The sequence below is a fragment of the Symphalangus syndactylus genome, chromosome 11 (assembly GCF_028878055.3).
Source record: "Symphalangus syndactylus isolate Jambi chromosome 11, NHGRI_mSymSyn1-v2.1_pri, whole genome shotgun sequence".
Lineage (NCBI taxonomy): Eukaryota > Metazoa > Chordata > Mammalia > Primates > Hylobatidae > Symphalangus > Symphalangus syndactylus.
In genome coordinates, this window is record NC_072433.2 from 64,324,320 (window position 1) to 64,346,597 (window position 22,278).

General features: G+C 45.3%; 1 protein-coding gene across 1 annotated transcript; it reads left to right on the forward strand.

Annotated features, from left to right (window-relative positions):
* Positions 1-2,381: 2,381 nt before the first annotated feature.
* On the forward strand, positions 2,382-18,781 carry F2RL1 (F2R like trypsin receptor 1). The gene is made up of 2 exons (XM_055299254.2): positions 2,382-2,661; positions 16,181-18,781. Exons 1-2 carry the CDS (start codon positions 2,580-2,582, stop codon positions 17,290-17,292), a joined length of 1,194 nt encoding a protein of 397 aa, XP_055155229.1. The 5' UTR covers positions 2,382-2,579; the 3' UTR covers positions 17,293-18,781.
* The last annotated feature ends 3,497 nt before the right edge of the window (positions 18,782-22,278 follow it).

Here is a 22,278-nt window from a genome sequence, read left to right on the forward strand (position 1 = left end):
AGGAGTCATCAACACCTGAAAAACAAATACTATACTCCCAAAATTACAGAAAAACACCTGCAAACTGACTCAAGTGAGTGTAGTTCATTTAGTCAGGCTGGGGGAAGAAACCACATTTTTGAGATAATTAACTCATAGCATTGTTCAATAAAATCTTTTATTGGAAATTGTGATGATTCAAGGCATATTCCCATAAAATACAGTGAAAAGTTAAATCGAATGTAGCTGGACCCTGATGTGTTGTTCTCTGAAAGAGGAAGATTCCACCTTAAAGGCAGTCATTCTATAGCAGTTCCCATTTCTTAGGTGCTTACTATATACCAGAAATGGTACTAAGAAGTGCTTTATGGACATTTAGCAAAGTGAATCCTCACAACCACCCTATGAGAGAGGTACTAGTATCATTCCCAGATGATAGATGTAATATTAATAAGCTACAGATGAAATGGATGCTTGAAAAGTTTGAAGGGACATCTTAGGAATCAGTTATCTCCCCTGGGGAGGGACCTTCAGGAATGGCCTGATCCCTATCAGGAGAACTGTCCACTGTTCAGGACGTCAAAGGTTCCTGTTCTGCTTCTAGAAGTCAGCTTTTCCTGGGAGGAAAAGTGGGCATGGGCTGAGGTGAGAGCTGGGGTGCAGGTGGAATATGAAGACTCCTCAGAGAAAGGAAATAAACAAAAAATATTTATTGAGCTTCTACCATGTATCAAACCCAGTCACTAGTCACTATTTTATCCTCAGACACCTTTAAACCTTTAAACCACACGTGTGTGTGTGTGTGTGTGTATATTATAATAACTTAAAGTTTAGAGAGGATAAGTAAACTTGGGATCACACAGATGTCAACAAGGGGAGAAGCCTGTCCAGGTGTGGTGGCTCATTCCTGTAATCCCAGCACTTTGGGAGGCTGAGTGGGGAGGATCACATGAAGCCAGGAGTTCCAGACCAGACTGGACAAGATAGGGAGACCCCACTTCTATTTTCTAATAGACATAAAAAATAAAGAAAATTTCTTTATACATTGAGCTGAAATTAAACCCCACTGTGGCTTCCACCAATTTTTGCTCTCTGGAGCAACTCAAAACACATCTAAATCCTCTTCTACAAGCGAATCCTTTAAATATTCGAAAACACCTATGTCGTCTCTTTTCTGTGCTCTTCCGGTACCAATAGTTTAAATGGGTAACAGTAGACTTTGTTTTATTCGATCTTTTAGAAAGCGAATAAAAAGACATGCGGGCGTCGTGGCTCACGCCTGTATTCTCAGCACTTTGGGAGGTGGAGGCGGGCTGATCACGAGGTCAGGAGTTCGAGACTAGCCTGACCAACATGGTGAAACCCTGCCTCTACTAAAAATACAAAAATTAGCCTGATGTGGTGGTGCACGCCTGTAACCCCAGCTACTCGGGAGCCTGCGGCCAGAGAATTGCTTGAACTCAGGAGGCGAAGTTTGCAGTGAGCCGAGATCACGCCACTGCACTCCAGCCTGGGAGACAGAGCGAGACTCCGTCTCAAAAAACAAAAGTAAGACATTACCAATATGATGCCAGCCCTCATACACTCATCCCCAACCCCATACTTCTCTTCTCCCACCCCTTCTATCTGCTTATGTATTTATTTAGCCTATGGGATCCCAACGCAGAGGAGCCCTGGTGGACGCATTTATAGTGCAGCGATGAATAGAAGACAGTGACAGTCTCATACTAGAGTTGAAATGTGACAAACGTTTATACACTGTGTTTATAAGCCGTGTAACTCTGGCCAATTTATCTAGTCTTTCTAAGCTTATTTTCCTCGTCCGTAAAATGGGAAGAATAATCATACTTATTGCGCTGGTTGTTATGCGGATTAAGCAAGATAATTCTCTGAAGCTTTGGCACTTGGCGCTGAAAGTAGCCATTCCATGTCTTCTTTCGCTGCTCCACTTCACCCTTCCCTCCGCCCGCCCCGCCCCTTGTGCTCCCCACCGCTTTCGTGATGTCCGCAGCTGCCCACCTGCCTCTACAATAAAAAACGCATCCCTCCTCCTGCAGGGTCCACCGCCTCGGGAAGCCCTGTCTGTATCAGTTACCAACCACAACTGCAGTGAGTTCGGATGGTGGCTTTCCCACAGTCAGGAAAGGCGAGGGAGACCGACGACCCGCTTCTCTAGGAGTAAGTAAAGGTTAAAGGTAGTTCGCGGCAAGCCTAGGTCGGGATTAACCCGTGGTCCCAGCGCTCCTGCTATTTGCATTCCAAAGCAGACGCCTCAGGCGTTCAACCCCGCCCGCAGGCGGTTCCCGCAGTCTAGGGAACGTGGCGCGCGTCCAAGAGAGCGGGGGGCGCAGCTGCGCAGGGCAGGTGGCCGGGGGCGGGGCCACGGCGCGCGTTCCGGTCCCGGGGCGTGGCCTCCCGCAGGTGAGTCCTGCTGCGCCTTCGGTTTCCCTGAAACCTAACCCGCCCTGGGGAGGCGCGCAGAGGCTCCGATTCGGGGCAGGTGAGAGGCTGACTTCCTCTCGGTGCGTCCAGTGGAGCTCTGAGTTTCGAATCGGTGGCGGCGGATTCCCCGCGCGCCCGGCGTCGGGGCTTCGAGGAGGATGCGGAGCCCCAGCGCGGCGTGGCTGCTGGGGGCCGCCATCCTGCTGGCAGCCTCTGTCTCCTGCAGTGGCACCATCCAAGGTGAGAAACCTGGCCAAGGAGGGCTCTTATCGCTTAGGAGCTAGGGTCCTGGGCACGCTGGGCAGAAGGTGGGATCCGGGCAGGTGCGCGAAGGGTGTTCTGCTGCCGGCACCTATCTCTACGAATCCCTTAGCCTCCTCTTGATGGCTTTTATGGGAGGTCTCTGCGCCAAGGAGGCACCCAGGTGGGACATGCGGGAGCAGCTGAAGTCAGCAGAGCCGGGCAGAGGCAGAGATTTCCCCAAAGACCCCACTTCCCGTGGAGGCTGTCATGCTGGGCACCTCCAGGCCCCAGCGTGGGTTCGGGGAAAGGGAGGGAAGGAAGGAGTAGCTGTGTCTAAAGGGTACCCAGAGGACCTAGTCCCCTCCCCGGGCCTGGTTGCTTTGTAAACACTAAGTCATTAAGAGCTTTTCGCCAACTCCGGAGACTTCCTCCGCTGGCCCCGCAGGGCTGGTGGAGTTAGCGAGCTGATTGCGCAGGGCAGGGCGGAGTGGGTGGGAACCCGCGGCCCGGGAGCCTTCTACGTTGTTTTTTGCGCCCCTCTCCAACTACTGGAAGCCTTTCTTCGGGTTCTGCCCCCTGCGTTCGAGACCCACCCGGGGCCCGCTGCTCCTGGCACCCACAGTGGAAGGCCCGGGGTTTGAAAGTCAGGGCTGGTCCCTGATGGGTTCTGGTGGTAATGAGCGCTCAGGCCCGTTGGGCGCCACGAGGATTTACGAGCGGAGCTTTTTGGACCCTGCCTTATATTTGACCAGTTGACCCTCTGGGCCTGGGGTTCCGGGACTTTCCTAGTGTGCCACCCGGAGCGGCCACTGGCTGCCACCCAGGTCTGCAGGCCGGAGGCTGGCCGCCCTGGGAAGAAAGCAGCACTTGGGCCCGGCCGCCGCGTTCCTTGGGTGTGCTGCGCCGGGTGTGCTCGAACTTGTATTGCTGGGAATGTGTTCTTCCGCGCCCAGCAGGCCTCGCTGTGGCCGTGGGGAATATTTGACCTGCGATCGCGCCACTGTGATCCTAACCGAGGCCCCGCTGCTGTTTGGGCAGCCTGGGTAGCAAAGGGAGGTTTTAATTTCCCTCAGAAATGTGCATTTCTCACTTTTATCCTCCTCTTCATAAAGACGAAGTAAAAGAGCAAGTCACAGTGGGTTGGAATTAGACGGAAGAATGTGATTCTTTTCCCTCTGCAGTTAGGGAAAAGGGTGTTAATGATGTAAGCTTGAAAACTGTGCACCGCTGGTATTTTTTTTTAATTAATCAGCATCAGAATAAAGGCATTTAGTTCCAGGAAGTATTGAAAACTGTAATGAACACCTCTCCTCTATGTCCTTTAAAGTTGGAAACTTAAAATTCAGGAGCAAAGGTTAGTATGTGCAAACTTTAAAAAAAATGCATGTTGGTATAGATGATTCAACATCTTTATGATTCAGAGGTCCCTGTAGGAAGCATGCCCGATTATTTGGCTTGTTCTTGTTTACTCCTCTTGGTGGGGGATTGGGAGATTCCTGGATTATAAGGCGAACTTGATTTAACAATAAGGAAAAATCAGGTTACTTGTTAACTACAGCCACTTAATATTGCACCTTGTTCCTCATCCTCCCCCCACCATACTTTTATTCCCTTGCAGGGTAACTTTCCCAAAGGGTTATTGAAGTAACACTGACAATTGATTTAGGGAGATGGAGCTTTCCTCCCACCTTAAAACTAAATTGATTTTATTTTATTTTTTATTTTTATTTATTTTTTTTTTTTTGAGACGGAGTCTCGCTCTGTCGCCCAGGCTGGAGTGCAGTGGTGCGATCTCGGCTCACTGCAGGCTCCGCCTCCCGGGTTCACGCCATTCTTCTGCCTCAGACTCTCCGAGTAGCTGGGACTACAGGCTGCCACCACGCCCGGCTAATTTTTTGTATTTTTAGTAGAGACGGGGTTTCACCGTGGTCTCGATTTCCTGACCTCGTGATCCGTCCGCCTCGGCCTCCCGAAGTGCTGGGATTACAAGCGTGAGCCACCGCGCCCGGCCTTCTGTTTTCTTTATAATTAGTTTGGTGTTTTTTTTGTTTTGTTTTGTTTTGACTCTCATTCTGTTGCCCAGGCTTGAATGCAGTGGTGCGATTTTGGCTCATTGCAACCTCCACCTCTCCCGGGCTCAAGGAAGTCTCCTGCCTCAGCCTCCCGAGTAGCTGGGACTACAGGCGCGTACCGCCACCCCCAGCTAATTTTTTTTAGACTGAATCTCACTCTGTCGCCCAGGCTGGAGCGCAGTGGCGTGATCTCGGCCCACTGAAACCTCTGCCTCCTGGGTTCAAGCAATTCTTCTGTCTCAGCCTCCCGAGTAGCTGGGACTACAGGCACCCGCCACCACACCCAGCTAATTTTTGTATTTTTAGTAGAGACAGGGTTTCACCATATTGGTCAGGCTGATCTCAAACTCCTGACCTCAGGTGATCCACCTGCTTTCAGCCTCCCAAAGTGCTAGGATTACAGGCATGAGCTACTGCGCCCTACTATAATTGTTTTTTTAATTATAAAAACAATATGTGATCACTCTAGGGAAAAATGAGCCAAAACAAAACTTTCAATTAAATCACCCTGAACTTCAGTACCAAAGTAGCCACTGCTAATATTTCGGCTTATATATTTTCCCACTCTTTATTACATCCATGCACAAAATATGTATTCACAAATACAGAAGATATGTTTGTGCAAGTATGGGATTATATAAGCAGATCAGTATCATGTCAATACATATAAAACATTTTAAATGACTCCAAAATGTTACCGGAGGATGCATCAATTTTAAAATTAGTCCTCTGTTGATAGACATGTGGTATTTCCAATTTTTTCCCCCCTGAGATGGAATCTCGCTCTGTTGCCCAGGCTGTAGTGCAGTGGCACGATCTCGGCTCACTGCAACCTCTGCCTCTCAGGTTCAAGTGATTCTCATGCCTCAGCCTCTGGAGTAGCTGGGACTACAGGCACACACCACCACACCCAACTAATTTTTGTGTTTTTGGTATAAACGGGGTTTCGCCATGTTGGCCAGGCTGATCTCGAACTCCTGACCTCAAGTGATCCACCTGCCTCAGCCTCCCATAGTGCTGGGATTATAGGCATGAGCCACCGTGCCTGGCCAAAGTTTTGTAACATGACAGAACACTGCAATGAACTGGAAGATAGGACTTTAAATTTGATCCTTTTGCTTGCTTTGTAGTTACTAAATAACCTTGATAGATGATGTTTTAGTAAATCTGTATTTGACTTTCTTATGGTTTTATTAGCTTGGCAAGTGTTGAAGTAAACAGTTCATTCTGAAAGAACACTTGTGAAAATGTACTAAAAGTTTAGCTAGGGAGGGGCACCCCACAATTGAAATCTTTATTTTTCAGTCTGTGCTCCCAAAGATTGGGAGCAAAAAAGAACATTTGGGGTGAGGGGATCATAGAGAAGAGAGGGTGAAAGGAAGAGAGTTAATGCAAGTAAAGTACTTGTTTTACACTTGGTTTGATGGGGAGGTTGGGCCACAAGAGGAGTATACTTAAAATAAAAATTAAATTAAAAGTTTTAGGCCTGGCGCAGTGGCTCACGCCTGTAATCCCAGCACTTTGCAACTCAAGGCGGGCGGATCACAATGTCAGGAGATCAAGACCATCCTGGCTAACACGGTGAAACACTGTCTCTACTAAAAATACAAAAAATTAGCCGGGCGTGGTGGCGGGTGCCTGTAGTCCCAGCTACTTGGGAGGCTGAGACAGGAGAATGGCGTGAACCCAGGAGGTGGAGCTTGCAGTGAGCTGAGATTGTGTCTCTGCACTCCAGCCTGGGTGACAGAGTGAGACTCCGTCTCCAAAAAAAAAAAAAAACTTTTACATGCAGATTTTCCCAAAATTGTGTAAATCAGAAGGGTCTAAAAAAAAAGTGAAAATCTCTCATTCTTTCTGGTCTCCAATCTCAGCACAACTTCTCGGGTTTTGTTTGTCTGTTTGTTTGTTTGTTTGTTTTGAGATGGAGTCGTGTCGCCCAGGCTGGAGTGCAGTGATGGGATCTCAGCTCACTGCAAACCGCGCCTTCCAGGTTGAAGTGATTCTCCTGCCTCAGCCTCTCAAGTAGCTGGGATTACAGATGCGTGCCAACACCTCTGGCTAATTCTTGCATTTTTAGTAAAGCCAGAATTTTGCCATGTTGGCAAGGTCTTGAACTCCTGACCTCAAGTGATCCGCCGGCCTTGGCCTCCCAAAGTGCTGGGATTACAGGCGTGAGTCACTGTGCCTGGCCATCAGCTCAACTTCTCTATGCACAAATGATTTATAGGAATAGGAGCATACTGTACTGTACATACTGTGCTATGGTTTATCTTTTTTACCTAATCTATTCATTGTCAGTGTATAGAATTCTGTACAAACTTTTTTTTTTGAGATGGAGTCTTGCTCTGTCACCCAGGGTGGAGTGCAGGGGTACTATCTCAGCTCACTGCACTGCAAGCTCTTCCTCCTGGATTCATGCCATTCTCCTGCCTCAGCCTCCCGAGTAGCTGGGACTACAGGCACCCGCCATCACGCCCGGCTAATTTTTTGTATTTTTAGTAGAGACGGGGTTTCACCGTGTTAGCCAGGATGGTCTGGATCTCCTGACCTCATGATCCGCCCGCCTCAGCCTCCCAAAGTGGGGGGATTACAGGCGTCAGCCACCGCGCCGGCCCTGTACAAACTTTTATAGGGGGTAATTGAACTAGTCCTCCCCACCGCACCCCCTCCCCCTTTTGTTTTTTTTTTAAAGAGACTGAGTCTGGCTGTCACCCAAGCTAGAGTGCAGTGGCAGGATCATAGCTCACCCTCAGCTAATTTTTTTTTTAGACGGAGCTCCCAAGTAGCTGGGGCTATGGCTAGGTTGCCACTATGCCTGGCCTGAACTACTCCCCTCTTCCCACCCACCCCCCAATCCCAGATGAAGTCTTGCTCTGTCACCCAGGCTGGAGTGCGGTGGTGTGATCTCAGCTCACTGCAACCTCCGCCTCCTAGGTTCAAGCCATTCTGCCTCAGCCTCCCAAGTAGCTGGGATTACAGGTGCCCGCCACCACACCCAGCTAATTTTTGTATTTTTAGTAGAGACGGGGTTTCACCATGTTGGCCAGGCTGATCTCAAACTCCTGATCTCATGATCCGCCCGCCTTAGCCTCCCAAAGTGCTGGGATTACAGGCGTGAGCCCGCGCCAGGCCCTGAACTACTCCCCTTTTTGATAGATGTTGAAATTAACATCTTTGTTTTACCATGCTAGACAATGTTCCAGTGAATATTCTTGTACATACAATAGTTTTGTGCACTTTAGCTGGTAGGTGCAGGGCAAATTCCTAGAAGTAAATTGCTAGGTCATATGGCAAATACATTTAAAATTTTGATATGTTTTGCCAAATTACCCACCGAAAATATTATACCAATTTATACTCCTTTGAGATACAAAATTCAAATAATATAGAGAGGTGTAAAATAAAAAGTTCTCTTGTCCCCAGCTATTCTACTCCACAGAGCCAGCCACTTTTATTGTTTGGTGGATATCCTTCTAGACTTCAGATTTTGCAAATTGTACATTATAATTTTTTTTTTTGAGAAGGAGTCTCGCTCTGTTGCCAGGCTGAAGTGCAGTGGCGTGATCTCGGCTCACTGCAACCTCTGCCTTCCAGGTTCAAGCGATTCTCCTACCTCAGCCTGCGGAGTAGCTGGGACTATAGGCGCGCGCCACTACGCTTAGCTAATTTTTGTATTTTTTAGTAGAGATGGGGTTTCACCATGTTGGCCAGGATGGTCTCGATCTCTTGATCTCGGGATCTGCCCGCCTTGACCTCCGAAAGTGCTGGGATTACAGGCCTGAGCCACCGTGCCCGGCCAGTTTCTTTTTTCAATTGACTGTATATTGTGGCTGTTTTTCCATTTCAATATTATTGGCTAGTACCCTTAGTGGTAGGGACTATGTCAGGGACATGCTAATTTAGGAATAGGAGTAAGGAGCTTTTTGTCTGTAATTGAATGGGGGTTGCTGCTTTGAGCATCCGTGAGTGTGTATTTTCACACACTTGGGCAATAATTGTTTATTACAGCCCTAGAAATGGGAATGTAATTGTAGCCAGGCACTTTGTGTTTAAACTTCATTTGTGCATTTAATCTCTCCTCAACTCTGAAACAGAAATGATTTTACCTAGTTGACAATTGGGAGGTGGGATAGCATCGGTTCTCTAGACAAGCTCTGTGAGTTTTGGTGAGTGGTAAGGACACTGTACAGAGTCAGAGCCGATGCACTGGGCTGAAAGGGCTTCAGGGACCTTTGAGTAGCGTCTTGACATTTACCAGTGTTATAGAACAGTTAATACCAGCAATAGTTTTGATGGAGACCATTAAAGGTTATATGTTGAAATATTCTAAGAAAAAGTTCCTTTTTTAAAAAAAATTGTTATATTGCCATTCCTTGCTCCTTTTTTGTCTTTATTTTAGCATTCTTATTTAAAACAGATTTTGAGCACTCTATGTGAGCTTTCCTGACTTGGTACATACATGCTTATTTTTATGGAGAATTTTAATCTTATAGAAGTATACTATTATAGTGAATTAAGTGTACCCACCACTCCACTTCAATAATTATTAACTGTTGGCTAATCGTGTTTCATCTATTCCCCAACCCACCTCCCAACCCTCCTCTCTGTTATTTCTTTTCTGTTTTTTTCCCTTTCCTATGATGCCGAGCCTGTGTGTTTTTTTTAACAGCTTTACCAAGAATTCCATATCAGATAATTCGCACACCATACAATTCACCCCTTTAAACTGTACAATTTGGTGGCTTTTAGTGTATTCATAGAATTATTCAACCATTACTACAAACAATTTTAGAACAGTTTTATTACCCTGGAAGAAACACCTTAGCTGTCATTCACCAATCTTCTGGTCTTAGCCCTTGGCAAACACTAATCTACTTTCTATTTATGGATTTGCCTATTGTAGACATTTGATAGAAATGGGATAATATGTTGTCCTCTGTGACTGGCTTCTTTCACTTAGCATAATCTTTTGAAGAATTCATCCATGTATCTATGTATCAGTACTTTTTTTTTTTTTTTTTGATACAGAGTCTTGTTCTGTCACCCAGGCTGGAGTGCAGTGGTGCGATCTCTGCAACCTTTGCCTCTGGTTTCAAGTGATTCTCCTGCCTCAGCCTCCTGAGTAGCTGGGACTGCGGGCCCCCACCTCCACCTCTGGCTAATTTTTGTATTTTTAGTAGAGACTGGGTTTCACCGTGTTGGCCAGGCTGGTATTGAGTGCCTGACCTCAGATGATCTGCCTGCCTCAGCCTCCCAAGTACTTCATTTTTGAAAACAGCCAAATAATATTCCATTGTATGGATATACTGGTTTTTATTTCTATTCAATTGTTGATGGACATTTGGATTGTTTCCATTTTTTTTTTCTTTTTTTGAGACAGGGTCCTGCTCTGTTGCTCAGGCTGGAGGGCAGTGGTATCATCTCTGACCTCCTAGGTTCAAGCTATCCTCCCGCCTCAGCCTCCCTAGTAGCTGGGACTACAAGTGTGCACCACTATGCCCGGCTAATTTTTTAAAATGTTTGTAGAGATGGGGTTCTGCTCTGTTGCCCAGGCTTGTCTCAAATTCCTGGCCTCAAGCACTTCTCCCATCTCATCCTCCCAAAGTGATAGGATTACATGTGAGCACCACTGTGCCCAGCCCACTTGTTGACTATTACAAATAATGCTGCTATGAACATTTGTGTACAGATTTTTGTGTGGACTCCTGCATACCTAGGAGTGGAGTTACTGGATCATATAGTAACTCTTTTTTTTTTTTTTTTTTTTTGAAACGGAGTCATGCTCTGTTGCCCAGAGTGCAATTTCACAGTCTAGGCTCACTGCAACCTCTGCCTCCCAGGTTCAAATGATTCTCCTGTCTCAGCTTCCCAAGTCACTGGGACTATAGGCGTGTGCCACCACACCCAGCTAATTTTTGTATTTTTAGTAGAGATGGGGTTTCACCATGTTAGCCAGGCTGGCTCAAACTCCCAACCTCGTGATCTGCCTGCCTCGGCCTCCCAAATTGCTGGGATTACAGGCGTGAGCCACTGCGTCCGGCCATATAGTAACTCTTTAACCATTTGAGGAACTGCCAGATAATTTCCCACAATAACTGTACCTTTTATTTTATTTATTTTAAATAGACATGGTTTCACTCTGTCACCCAGGCTGGAGTGCAATGGCGTGCTCTTGGCCAACTGCAATCTGCGCCTTCCGGTTCAAATGATTCTCCTGTCTCACCTTCCCAAGTTGCTGGGATTACAGGTGTATGCCACCAAGCCTGGCTAATTTTTGTATTTTTAGTACAAATGGGGTTTCACCATGTTGGCCAGGCTGGTCTTGAACTTCTGACCTCAGGTGATCCACCCACCTCGGCCTCCCATAGTGCTGGGATTAGGGGTGTGAGCTACTCTGCCCAGCCGTGCACCATTTTGTATTCCTACCAGCAGTGTCTGAGAGTTTCAATTCCTGTGGTTGTGAAATAAATCTCAGATATAATTTCATCCTAAAATATTTTAGGATGTATTAATAAAGTATGAGGGATTTCTTTTTCAAATATAAACATAATGCCATTATAGTATCTACTAACATTAATTTTTAATATAATCAAATATTCAGTCAGTATTCAAATTTCTTTCTTTTTTTTTTTTTCCATAGAGACGGGGGCCTCACTCTGTCACCCCGAGTGGAGTGCAGTGGCGCAATCTCACTGAATCATTGAACTCCTGGTTTCAAGTGATCCTCCCGTTTCAACTTTCCAAGTAGCCAGGACTACAAGTGTGCACCACCATGCCTGGCTAATTTTTTTTTTTTTTTAATTTTTTGTAGAGACAGGGTCTTGCTATGTTGGCCAGGCTGGTCTCAAACTCTTGGCCTCAAGCAGTCCTTCCACGTCAGCCTTGCAAAGCACTGGGATTATAGGCATGAACAACTGTGCCTGGCTTTGTGTTCAAATTTCTAATTGTCTTATAAATGTTATTTTAGGCCAGGTGCAGTAGCTCATGCCTGTAATTCCAGCACTTTGGGAGGCTCAGGTGGGCAGATTACTTGAGATCAGGAGTTAGAGACCAGCTTGACCAACATGGTGAAACCCCATCTCTACTAAAAATACAAAAATTAGCTGGGTGTAGTGGTGTGCATCTGTAATCCCAGCTACTTGGGAGGCTGAGGCAGAAGAATTGCTTGAACCTGGGAGACAGAGGTTGCAGTGAACCAAGACTGCACCACTGCACTCCAGCCTGGGCGACAGAGTGAGACTCCATCTCAAAAAAAAAAAAAAGTTATTTTTATGGTTTGTTTGAATCAGGATTCAAACAAGGTACACACATTATATGACTGATACTTCTTTTAAATCTTCTACTCTATAAATTTCACCTCTGCACCTTTTTTTTTCCTTTTTTCTTCTTCATCTTCTTCTTTTTTTTTTTAAGAGATGGCATTTTGCTATGTTGCCCAGGCTGGTCTTGAACTCCTGGTCTCAATGAATCCTCCTGCTTTGGCCTCCCAAAGTGCTGGGTATTGAAGGCATGAGGTACTGTCCATGGCTCTCTTTCTTTTTTTGCCGTATAATTTATATTTTGTAAAAAACAGGTCCTTTATCCTGTAGCAGTTCCCAGAGTCTCGATTTTACTGACTACATTCGTGGTGTTGTTTAACACTTTGCCCCCTTCATTTCCATTAATTTGGTGTTGGATAAATTCCACAATAACTGCACCAGTTGCTCAGTCTATAACACTAATCAAGCACTGAATCCAACACCAAATTAATTTCCAGTGTGTTACTTTCTAATTGTTACATACGTTGTCATTCTAAGTTAAGTGGCCTGTGAAATCAATGTTAAAGAATAATAACTGGCTTTTTATAATAATGGAATAGAATACAATAGAAAGTATCAGTGCACCCTATGTAATAGGAATAATTATTATTTTGTGAAACTTTTTTCCACCATAGATATGTGTATTGGGAACTGGGTTACTGTGTAGAACATGGTTCTTAGGGGTTATGGTCAAATATTTGAAGAACACTGTAATATGTAGGAATTTTTTTTAATTTAAAAACAACATATGCTCTTTTTGAAGAATTATATAAAAAAAATAGAACCACTAGAAATAGGACTATCCTAGGCATTTTAGTTTCTTGTGGCTACCATAACAAATTGCCATAAACTGATGATGTAAAACAACACATTTATTCTGGCAGTTCTGGAGACCAGAAGTCTGAAATCAAGGAATTGGGGCCACACGCCCTCCAAAAGCTCTAAGGGAGAGTCCATTCCTTGCCTTTTCCAGCTTGCAGTGGCTGCCGGCATTTCTTGGCATTCTTGGCCTGTTCCTTGACGTGACTCCAATCTCTGCCTCCATTTTCACGTCACTCACTCCTCTGGCTTCTCCTTTTCTGCGTGTCGCAGATCTCTTTCTGCTTTTCTCTCTCTTTTTTTTTTTTTTTTTTTTTGAGACGGAGTCTCGCTCTGTCGCCCAGGCTGGAGTGCAGTGGCGCGATCTCGGCTCACTGCAAGCTCCGCCTCCTGGGTTCACGCCATTCTCCTGCCTCAGCCTCTCCGAGTAGCTGGGACTACAGGCGCCCGCCACCACGCCCGGCTAATTTTTTTTGTATTTTTAGTAGAGACGGGGTTTCACCGTGGTCTCGATCTCCTGACCTCGTGATCCGCCCGCCTTGGCCTCCCAAAGTGCTGCGATTACAAGCGTGAGCCACGGCGCCCGGCCTGCTTTTCTCTCTTTTTTGTTGTTTGATACGGACTTTAACTCTGTCGCTCAGGCTGGAGTGCAGTGGCGCAATCTTGGCTCACTGCAACCTCCGCCTCCCGGGTTCAAGCAGTTCTCCTGCCTCAGCCTCCCAAGTAGCTAGAACTACAGGCGCATGCCACCATACCTGGCTAATTTTTATATTTTTAGTAGAGACAGGGTTTCACCATGTTGGCCAGGCTTGTCTCGAACTCCTGACCTCAAGTGATCCACCCACCTCAGCCTCCCAAAGTGCTGGGATTGCAGGCATGAGACACCATGCCAGGCCTCTGCCTTTATCTTAAAGAGACTTGTCGTGGGATTTAGGGCCCACCTGGATAACCCAGGGAGATCTTCTTATCTTAGGATCCTTAATTCTATCTGCAAAGACCTTTTTGCTAAATAATGTTCACAGAGTCTGGGGATTAGGACATAGACTTCTCTTTTAGACCACCTTTCAACCTACTACACTAAGTGAAAAGTGAAATATTGATCTCTACATCTCCCAACACTCCACCCAGGCTAGCATCCCAAATAGGGAAGCATTAAGATGTGAAAAATTCTGCAGAACATTAGTGTAAAGCTTCTAGTGGAAAAATGATGACCAAGCATAAGATTATGAGATAAGAGCATGAGTAGGTTTAATATCCCCCTGGTATACAGCAGTGCAAGTATTGCCCTGTCTTCTCTGCTTGATGAGGCCTACTTTTCCCCAGAATTAGAGTAAAATTCTTCAGTATCCTTAAATTGTCCTTACTCCTGCACGTTTATGAATACTTAGGGGCAGAATGTAGGGAGGACATGCCATTCATTTCTTTGTGGTTTTTAAGGTCAACTTCATAATATAAGAGAGGGGGAATAAGTTAGCTTGTCATGCCGGGCGCGGTGGCTTACGCTTGTAATCCCAGCACTTTGGGAGGCCGAGGTGGGTGGATCACGAGGTCAGGAGATCGAGACCACGGTGAAACCCCATCTCTACTAAAAATACAAAAAAAAAATTAGCCGGGCGTGGTGGCAGGCGCCTGTAATCCCAGCTACTCGGAGAGGCTGAGGCAGGAGAATGGCGTGAACCCGGGAGGCGGAGCTTGCAGTGAGCCGAGATCGCGCCACTGCACTCCAGCCTGGGTGAGAGAGCGAGACTCCGTCTCAAAAAAAAAAAAAAAAAAAAAAAAAGTTAGCTTGTCATGCTACATGCTTGAAATTCAGAACACAAATCTGTCATCAGTACAGCCACCTGTCCAGGCCAGACAGTTTCCCTGCCAGCTGACCTCCATGGGACATTCTCCAGGAAGCCAGCACATGAGCAGGGGAAATCCCTGCCCATTGTTGAGGCTATCTTTGTAGGTGAAAAGGGAATGTCCCTTGTCGTCCTGGAATCTCCCTGTGGCAAGCTCTGAATAGGGTATGATGAATTGAATAGGCCAGGAAGGATCCTGGCTCAGGGCTAGAGTGGGATAGAAGGCCATTATGAAGTGAGAAATTAGAAAACTGGTGTCAAGATGGGGATCGCTATTTTACACACTTGAGAATTTGGAAAGGAATTACTGCACATTCCTTTCCTAAACTGATTTTTTTTTTTTTTTTTTTTTTTGGACTGAGTCTCGCTCTGTCACCCAGGCTGAAGTGCAGTGGCATGATCTTGGATCACTGCCACCTCCACCTCCTGAGTTCTTCTGCCTCAGCCTCCCAAGTAGCTGGGATTACAGGTGCCCATGCCTGGCTAACTTTTGTATTTTTAACAGAGTTGGGGTTTCACCATGTTAGCCAGGCTGGTCTCAAACTCCTGACCTCAGGTGATCCACCTGCCTCAGCCTCCCAAAGTGCTGAGATTACAGGCATGAGCTACCACACCCAGCCAAACCAAATTTTACTAATTGATAAATCAAAGGACTGTTGTTGGTCATGTGATAAGAATAGCTAGAGCCGGGCGTGATGTCTCACTCCTGTAATTCCAGCATTTTGGGAGGCCAAGATGGGAGGATCACTTGAAGCCAGGAGTTCGAGACCAGCTTAGTCAACATAGCAAGACCCCATCTCTAAAAAAAAAAAATAATAAAAAAGTAAAATAAAAAGAATAGCTGGGGACTAATGAATGTGGACAGTTTGTAAAAATAAATTGAAATATTGTTAGTCTTCTTTATATTCCTAGAAATCAATGTTCCACATGCATCCCACAACTCCTTACAACTCCCCGATACAAAAATACTCACTGTAAGAAAAACCATAAAACCAAACTAAACCAGACAATAGAAATCCCAATAATCTCATTACACAAAGAAAAGCCCCTATAAGCATTTTGTGTAATCCTCTTAATAGTATGTTTCTGTTTTCATCTAAAGTACTTTCCTTTGAGGCTGGGCTGAATAGCTCACACTTGTAATCTCACCACTTTGGGAGGCTAAGGCAGGAGAATCTTAAGGCCAGGAGTTTGAGAACAGCCTGGGCAACATGGTGAGATCCTATCTCTACAAAAAGTAAAAAATTAGCTGGGTGTGATGGTGCGTGCCTGTGGCCTGGCTGTTTAGGAGGATTGCTTGAGCCCAAAAGTTTGAGGCTGCGGTGCATTATGATCGCTCCACTACGCTCCAGCCTGGGTGACAGCGAGACCCCGTCTCATAAATTAAAAAATGAATAAATGAATGTACTTTCATTTGAACAAACCAGTGTTGCTGCTGAAACATTTATTTCTGTAATGACCCTAGTCTTCCTTTCTTGTACAGGAACCAATAGATCCTCTAAAGGAAGAAGTCTTATTGGTAGGGTTGATGGCACATCTCACGTCACTGGAAAAGGAGTTACAGTTGAAACAGTCTTTTCTGTGGATGAGTTTTCTGCATCTGTCCTCACTGGAAAACTGACCACTGTCTTCCTTCCAATTGTCTACACAATTGTGTTTGTGGTGGGTTTGCCAAGTAATGGCATGGCCTTGTGGGTCTTTCTTTTCCGAACTAAGAAGAAGCACCCTGCTGTGATTTACATGGCCAATCTGGCCTTGGCTGACCTCCTCTCTGTCATCTGGTTCCCCTTGAAGATTGCCTATCACATACATGGCAACAACTGGATTTATGGGGAAGCTCTTTGTAATGTGCTTATTGGCTTTTTCTATGGCAACATGTACTGTTCCATTCTCTTCATGACCTGCCTCAGTGTGCAAAGGTATTGGGTCATCGTGAACCCCATGGGGCACTCCAGGAAGAAGGCAAACATTGCCATTGGCATCTCCCTGGCAATATGGCTGCTGATTCTGCTGGTCACCATCCCCTTGTATGTCGTGAAGCAGACCATCTTCATTCCAGCCCTGAACATCACGACCTGTCATGATGTTTTGCCTGAGCAGCTCTTGGTGGGAGACATGTTCAATTACTTCCTCTCTCTGGCCATTGGGGTCTTTCTGTTCCCAGCCTTCCTCACAGCCTCCGCCTATGTGCTGATGATCAGAATGCTGCGATCTTCTGCCATGGATGAAAACTCAGAGAAGAAAAGGAAGAGGGCCATCAAACTCATTGTCACTGTCCTGGCCATGTACCTGATCTGCTTCACTCCTAGTAACCTTTTGCTTGTGGTGCATTATTTTCTGATTAAGAGCCGGGGCCAGAGCCATGTCTATGCCCTGTACATTGTAGCCCTCTGCCTCTCTACCCTCAACAGCTGCATCGACCCCTTTGTCTATTACTTTGTTTCACATGATTTCAGGGATCATGCAAAGAATGCTCTCCTTTGCCGAAGTGTCCGCACTGTAAAGCAGATGCAAGTATCCCTCACTTCAAAGAAACCCTCCAGGACATCCAGCTCTTACTCTTCAAGTTCAACCACTGTTAAGACCTCCTATTGAGTTTTCCAGGTCCTCAGATGGGAATTGCCCAGTAGGATGTGGAACCTGCTTAATGTTATGGGGACGTGTCTGTTATTTCCTAACCAAGAAGGTCTCACCATATACCATGTGGATGCAGCACCTCTTAGGATTGCTAGGAGCTTCCCTGTTTGCATGAGAAAAGTAGTCCCCCAAATTAGCATCAGTGTCTGTTTCAGAATTTCTGTACTCAGATGACCCCAGAAATTGAACCAATAGAAGCAGACTTTTCAGAAGATGATGAAGACAGAAACCCAGTAACTTGCCAAAAGTAGACTTGGTGTGAAGACTCACTTCTCAGCTGAAATTATATATATACACACATATATATATTTTACATCTGGGATCGTGATAGACTTGTTAGGGCTTCAAGGCCCTCAGAGATGATCAGTCCAATTGAACGACCTTACAGATGAGGAAACCAAGATAAATGAGCTGCCAGAATCAGGTTTCCAATCAACAGCAGTGAGTTGGGATTGGACAGTAGAATTTCAATGTACAGTGAGTGAGGTTCTTGTACCACTTCATCAAAATCATGGATCTTGGCTGGGTGCAGTGCCTCACGCCTGTAATCCCAGCACTTTGGGAGGCCAAGGCAGGCAGATCACTTGAGGTCAGGAGTTCGAGACCAGCCTGGCCATCATGGCGAAACCTCGTCTGTACTAAAAATACAAAAGTTAACCAGGTGTGTGGTGCACGTCTGTAATCCCAGTTACTCAGGAGGCTGAGGCACAATAATTGAGTATCACTTTAACTCAGGAGGCAGAGGTTGCAGTGAGCCAAGATCGCACCACTGCACTCCACCTTGGGTGATAAAATAAAATAAAATACTCGTGGATCTTGTTCAAAATGCAGATTCCTCAGATTGAATAATGAGAGCTCAGACTGGGAACAGGGCCCAGGAATCTGTGTGGTACGAACCTGCATGATGTTAATGCACACAGATTTGAGAACCATTGTTCTGAATGCTGCTTCCATTTGACAAAGTGCCGTGATAATTTTTGAAAAGAGAAGCAAACAATGGTGTCTCTTTTATGTTCAGCTTATAATGAAATCTGTTTGTTGACGTATTAGGACTTTGAATTATTTCTTTATTAACCCTCTGAGTTTTTGTATGTATTATTATTTAAGAAAAATACAATCATGATTTTAAACGTGTAAATACAAATTTTATGACTTCAGTGAAATTTTTGGGTAGATTGTTTTGCCACTTAGAATAGCATTTACCACTTAGTATTTTAAAAAATAATTGTTGGAGTATTTATTGTCAGTTTTGTTCACTTGTTATCTAATACAAAATTATAAAGCCTTCAGAGGGTTTGGACCACATCTCTTTGGAAAATAGTTTACAACATATTTAAGAGATATTTGATGCCAAAATGACTTTATACAACGATTTTATTTGTGACTTTTAAAAATAATTATTTTATTGTGTAATTGATTTATAAATAACAAAATTTTTTTTACAACTTATTTCTGAGTTGTGCGTTTGTTTTGAGGGAGGGAGTGAGAGAAGGCATGCAACAGCTTCACCCCTCTAAAAGTAAATGATGGACACTCACACCAAACTCTGTGACAACTGTTTTTCATTTAAAAACGTTTTCGAGGCCGGGCGCAGTGGCTTACGCGTGTAATCCCAGCACTTTTGGGAGGCCGAGGTGGGTGGATCACCCGAGGTCAGGAGTTCAAGACCAGCCTGGCCAACATGGCAAGACCCTGTCTTTACTAAAAATACGAAAATTAGCTGGGCGTGGTGGTGGACGCCTGTAATCCCAGCTACTCGGGAGGCTGAGGCAGGAGAATTGCTTGAACCTGGGAGGCTGAGGTTGCGGCAAGCCAAGACCATGCCATTGCACTCCAGCCTGGGCAACAAGAGCGAAACTCCATCTCAAAAAAAAGAAAACAAAGTTTTAGAATTCTTTCTACACCTGCATCTGTAGGTTGACCACTTTTCAAGGATACAGGCTGTTTAACATTTTGGGTATATTGTGATGTATTTAATTATTTCCCTACCAACAGCTCCTTAGGTTGTCATCCCCCCACCCTTCTTTTTTTGACTATTAAAACAGTGCTGTTGGCCGGGCGCGGTGGCTCACGCTTGTAATCCCAGCACTTTGGGAGGCCGACGCGGGCGGATCACGAGGTCAGGAGATCGAGACCACGGTGAAACCCCGTCTCTACTAAAAATACAAAAAATTAGCCGGGCGTGGTGGCGGGCGCCTGTAGTCCCAGCTACTCGGAGAGGCTGAGGCAGGAGAATGGCGTGAACCCGGGAGGCGGAGCTTGTAGTGAGCCGAGATTGCGCCACTGCACTCCAGCCTGGGCGACAGAGCAAGACTCCGTCTCAAAAAAAAAAAAAAAAAAAAAAAAAAAGTGCTGCATCCAGAAGTCCAGACCAGAGTCGCTGACAGGTCATCTGTTATCCAGGTGTTCTCTTCAAGATTCCATTTGGTCATGCAGCCTTGGAGAAATAGGAATGGGATGGAACTTGCCATGTTTATATTTAATCTCTTACCTTATGTGCGTAGTGTTTCTTTTGAGTTGTGAATAAATATTCCATTTTTGCTTTATACAAAAAAAAACCAGTGTTGTATCAAATATCTGTATACAGACATCTGTGAGCGTATTTTTTGAGGATAAGTTTCTAGAAGTAGAATGCCCAGCTCAAAAGTTAGATGCTCATTTTAGGTTTTTTTTTTGAGACTGAGCCTCGCTCTGTCACCCAGGCTGGAGTGCAGTGGTGCGATCTTGGCTCACTACAAGCTCCGCCTCCCGGGTTCACGCCATTCGCCTGCCTCAGCCTCTCCGAGTAGCTGGGACTACAGGCGCCCGCCACCACGCCCGGCTAATTTTTTTATATTTTTAGTAGAGATGGGGTTTCACCGTGTTAGCCAGGATGGTCTTGATCTCCTGACCTCGTGATCCACCCGCCTTGGCCTCCCAAAGTGCTGGGATTACAAGCGTGAGCCACCACGCCCGGCCTCATTTTAGGTTTTGATAAGTCTTGCCAAATTGTCTTCAGTAATGTATATTTCTACCAAAATGGTATATTTGCACCTGTTTCCTGAAATGCTCATCCACATTCCATGCTATCAATCTTTGGTTTCCCAATCTGATTGAGAAAAAAAAAAGTCGTTGTTTTACTGAAGAAGCAGCACAGCCTGGTGGCTAAGAGTGCAGGTCCTGGGCTGGGCTGAACTCTGACTCCATCATTGCCTACATTAGGGATGTTTTTGTTACCTCAAGAAGTAAGAAAATAAAATGCGACTCATTTGTCAAATGGGGACAGTAGTATCTCAGTTTCCTCACTTATAAAATTAGGATAATAGTATCTTCCTCATAAAGTGATGAGAATAAAAATATTTGGCGCGTTTATGTGGTCATAAATATTAAATAATATTATTACTATGCTCTGTGGACAAGACCTGTTTTCTGCTCTGCCCCCTTTCACTTCAGTGTCACTGCTTTCTTTGCCTGTTCTGTTTTGAGTCTGATTGCAGGCCTGTGAAGTTGTCTCCGTTTGTTAGGTGAGAAATGGGAAAATGGTGGGAACAGGATAAAAGGGAGCAGGAACAAAAGGCTCACAGAGCCCTGAAGGCCATCTGTAGCTGACTTAGCGGAGAACTTTTTTTTGGTGTTTGTCATTTCTTGTTTTTTTTTTTTTGGTAGGGGGTGGACAGGGTGTCACTCTTACCCAGGCTGGAGTGCAGTGGCTATTTCCACGTGTGATTCCACTACTGATCACTATGGGAGTTTTTCCTGCTGCATTTCTCGCCTGGGCTGGTTCACCCCTTCTTAGGCAAACTGGTGGTCCCCTTCTCCCTGGAGGTTACCATATTAATGCTGAACTTAGTGCAGACAATGATCAGCATAGCCCACTACAGCCTCACACTCCTGGATTCAAGCCGTCCTCCTGCTTCAGCCTCCGTATTAGCTAGGGCCTACAGGAACATGCCAACACTCCTGGCTATGGTCTTTTTTTTTTTCTTTTTGTAACTATGCAAATCTCACTACAGTGTGGCTATACTTTAAGAATAAATATGTATGAATATGTGTACATAAATATATACTTTAATTTCTAAATCAGTTTAAATTGTCCTCATAATTTTTTTAACTCATTCACTGTTTCTCATTAATTTATTTTTATTTTATTTTTAGTAGAGACAGGGTCTTGCTATGTTACCCAGGCTGGTCTCAAACTGTTGACCTCCAGAGATCCTCCCTCCTCAGCCTCCCAAAGTGCTGTGATTACAGGCATGAGTCACTGTGTCCTGCCTGTTTCTCATTATTTTTAATGACCAGGTAGTATTTCATGTATGAATGACCCAACATTTAGTCAGAAGTACCTATTAAAGAACAGATATTTTTCTTGGTTTGTTTTCACCAAGCCTTTGAATCTACATTAAAATGTATAAAAGAACCAGGCGCGATAGCTCACGCCTGTAATCCCAGCACTTTGGGAGGCCGAGGCGGGCGGATCACGAGGTCAGGAGATGGAGACCATCTTGGCTAACATGGTGAAACCCTGTATCTACTAAAAATACAAAAAATTAGCCGGGCGTGGTGGTGGGCGCCTGTAGTCCCAGCTACTCAGGAGGCTGAGGCGGGAGAATGGCATGAACCTGGGAAGTGGAGCTTGTAGTGAGCCGAGATCAGGCCACTGCACTCCAGCCTGGGCGATAGAGCAAGACTCTGTCTAAAAAAAAAAACAAGTATAAAAGAAATGATTTGAGAAATTAAAATTATTTGCTAAAGCAAAAGCTTATTATTTTTTTTGAGATGGAGTCTCACTCTGTCATCCAGGCTGGAAGTTCAGTGGCACGGTCTCAGCTCATCGTAACCTCCGCCTTCCAGGTTCAAGTGATTCTCCTGCCTCAGCCTCCTGAGTAGCTGGGATTACAGGCGCCCGCCACCATGCCTGGCTAATTTTTTGTATTTTTAGTAGAGATGGGGTTTCACCAGGTTGGC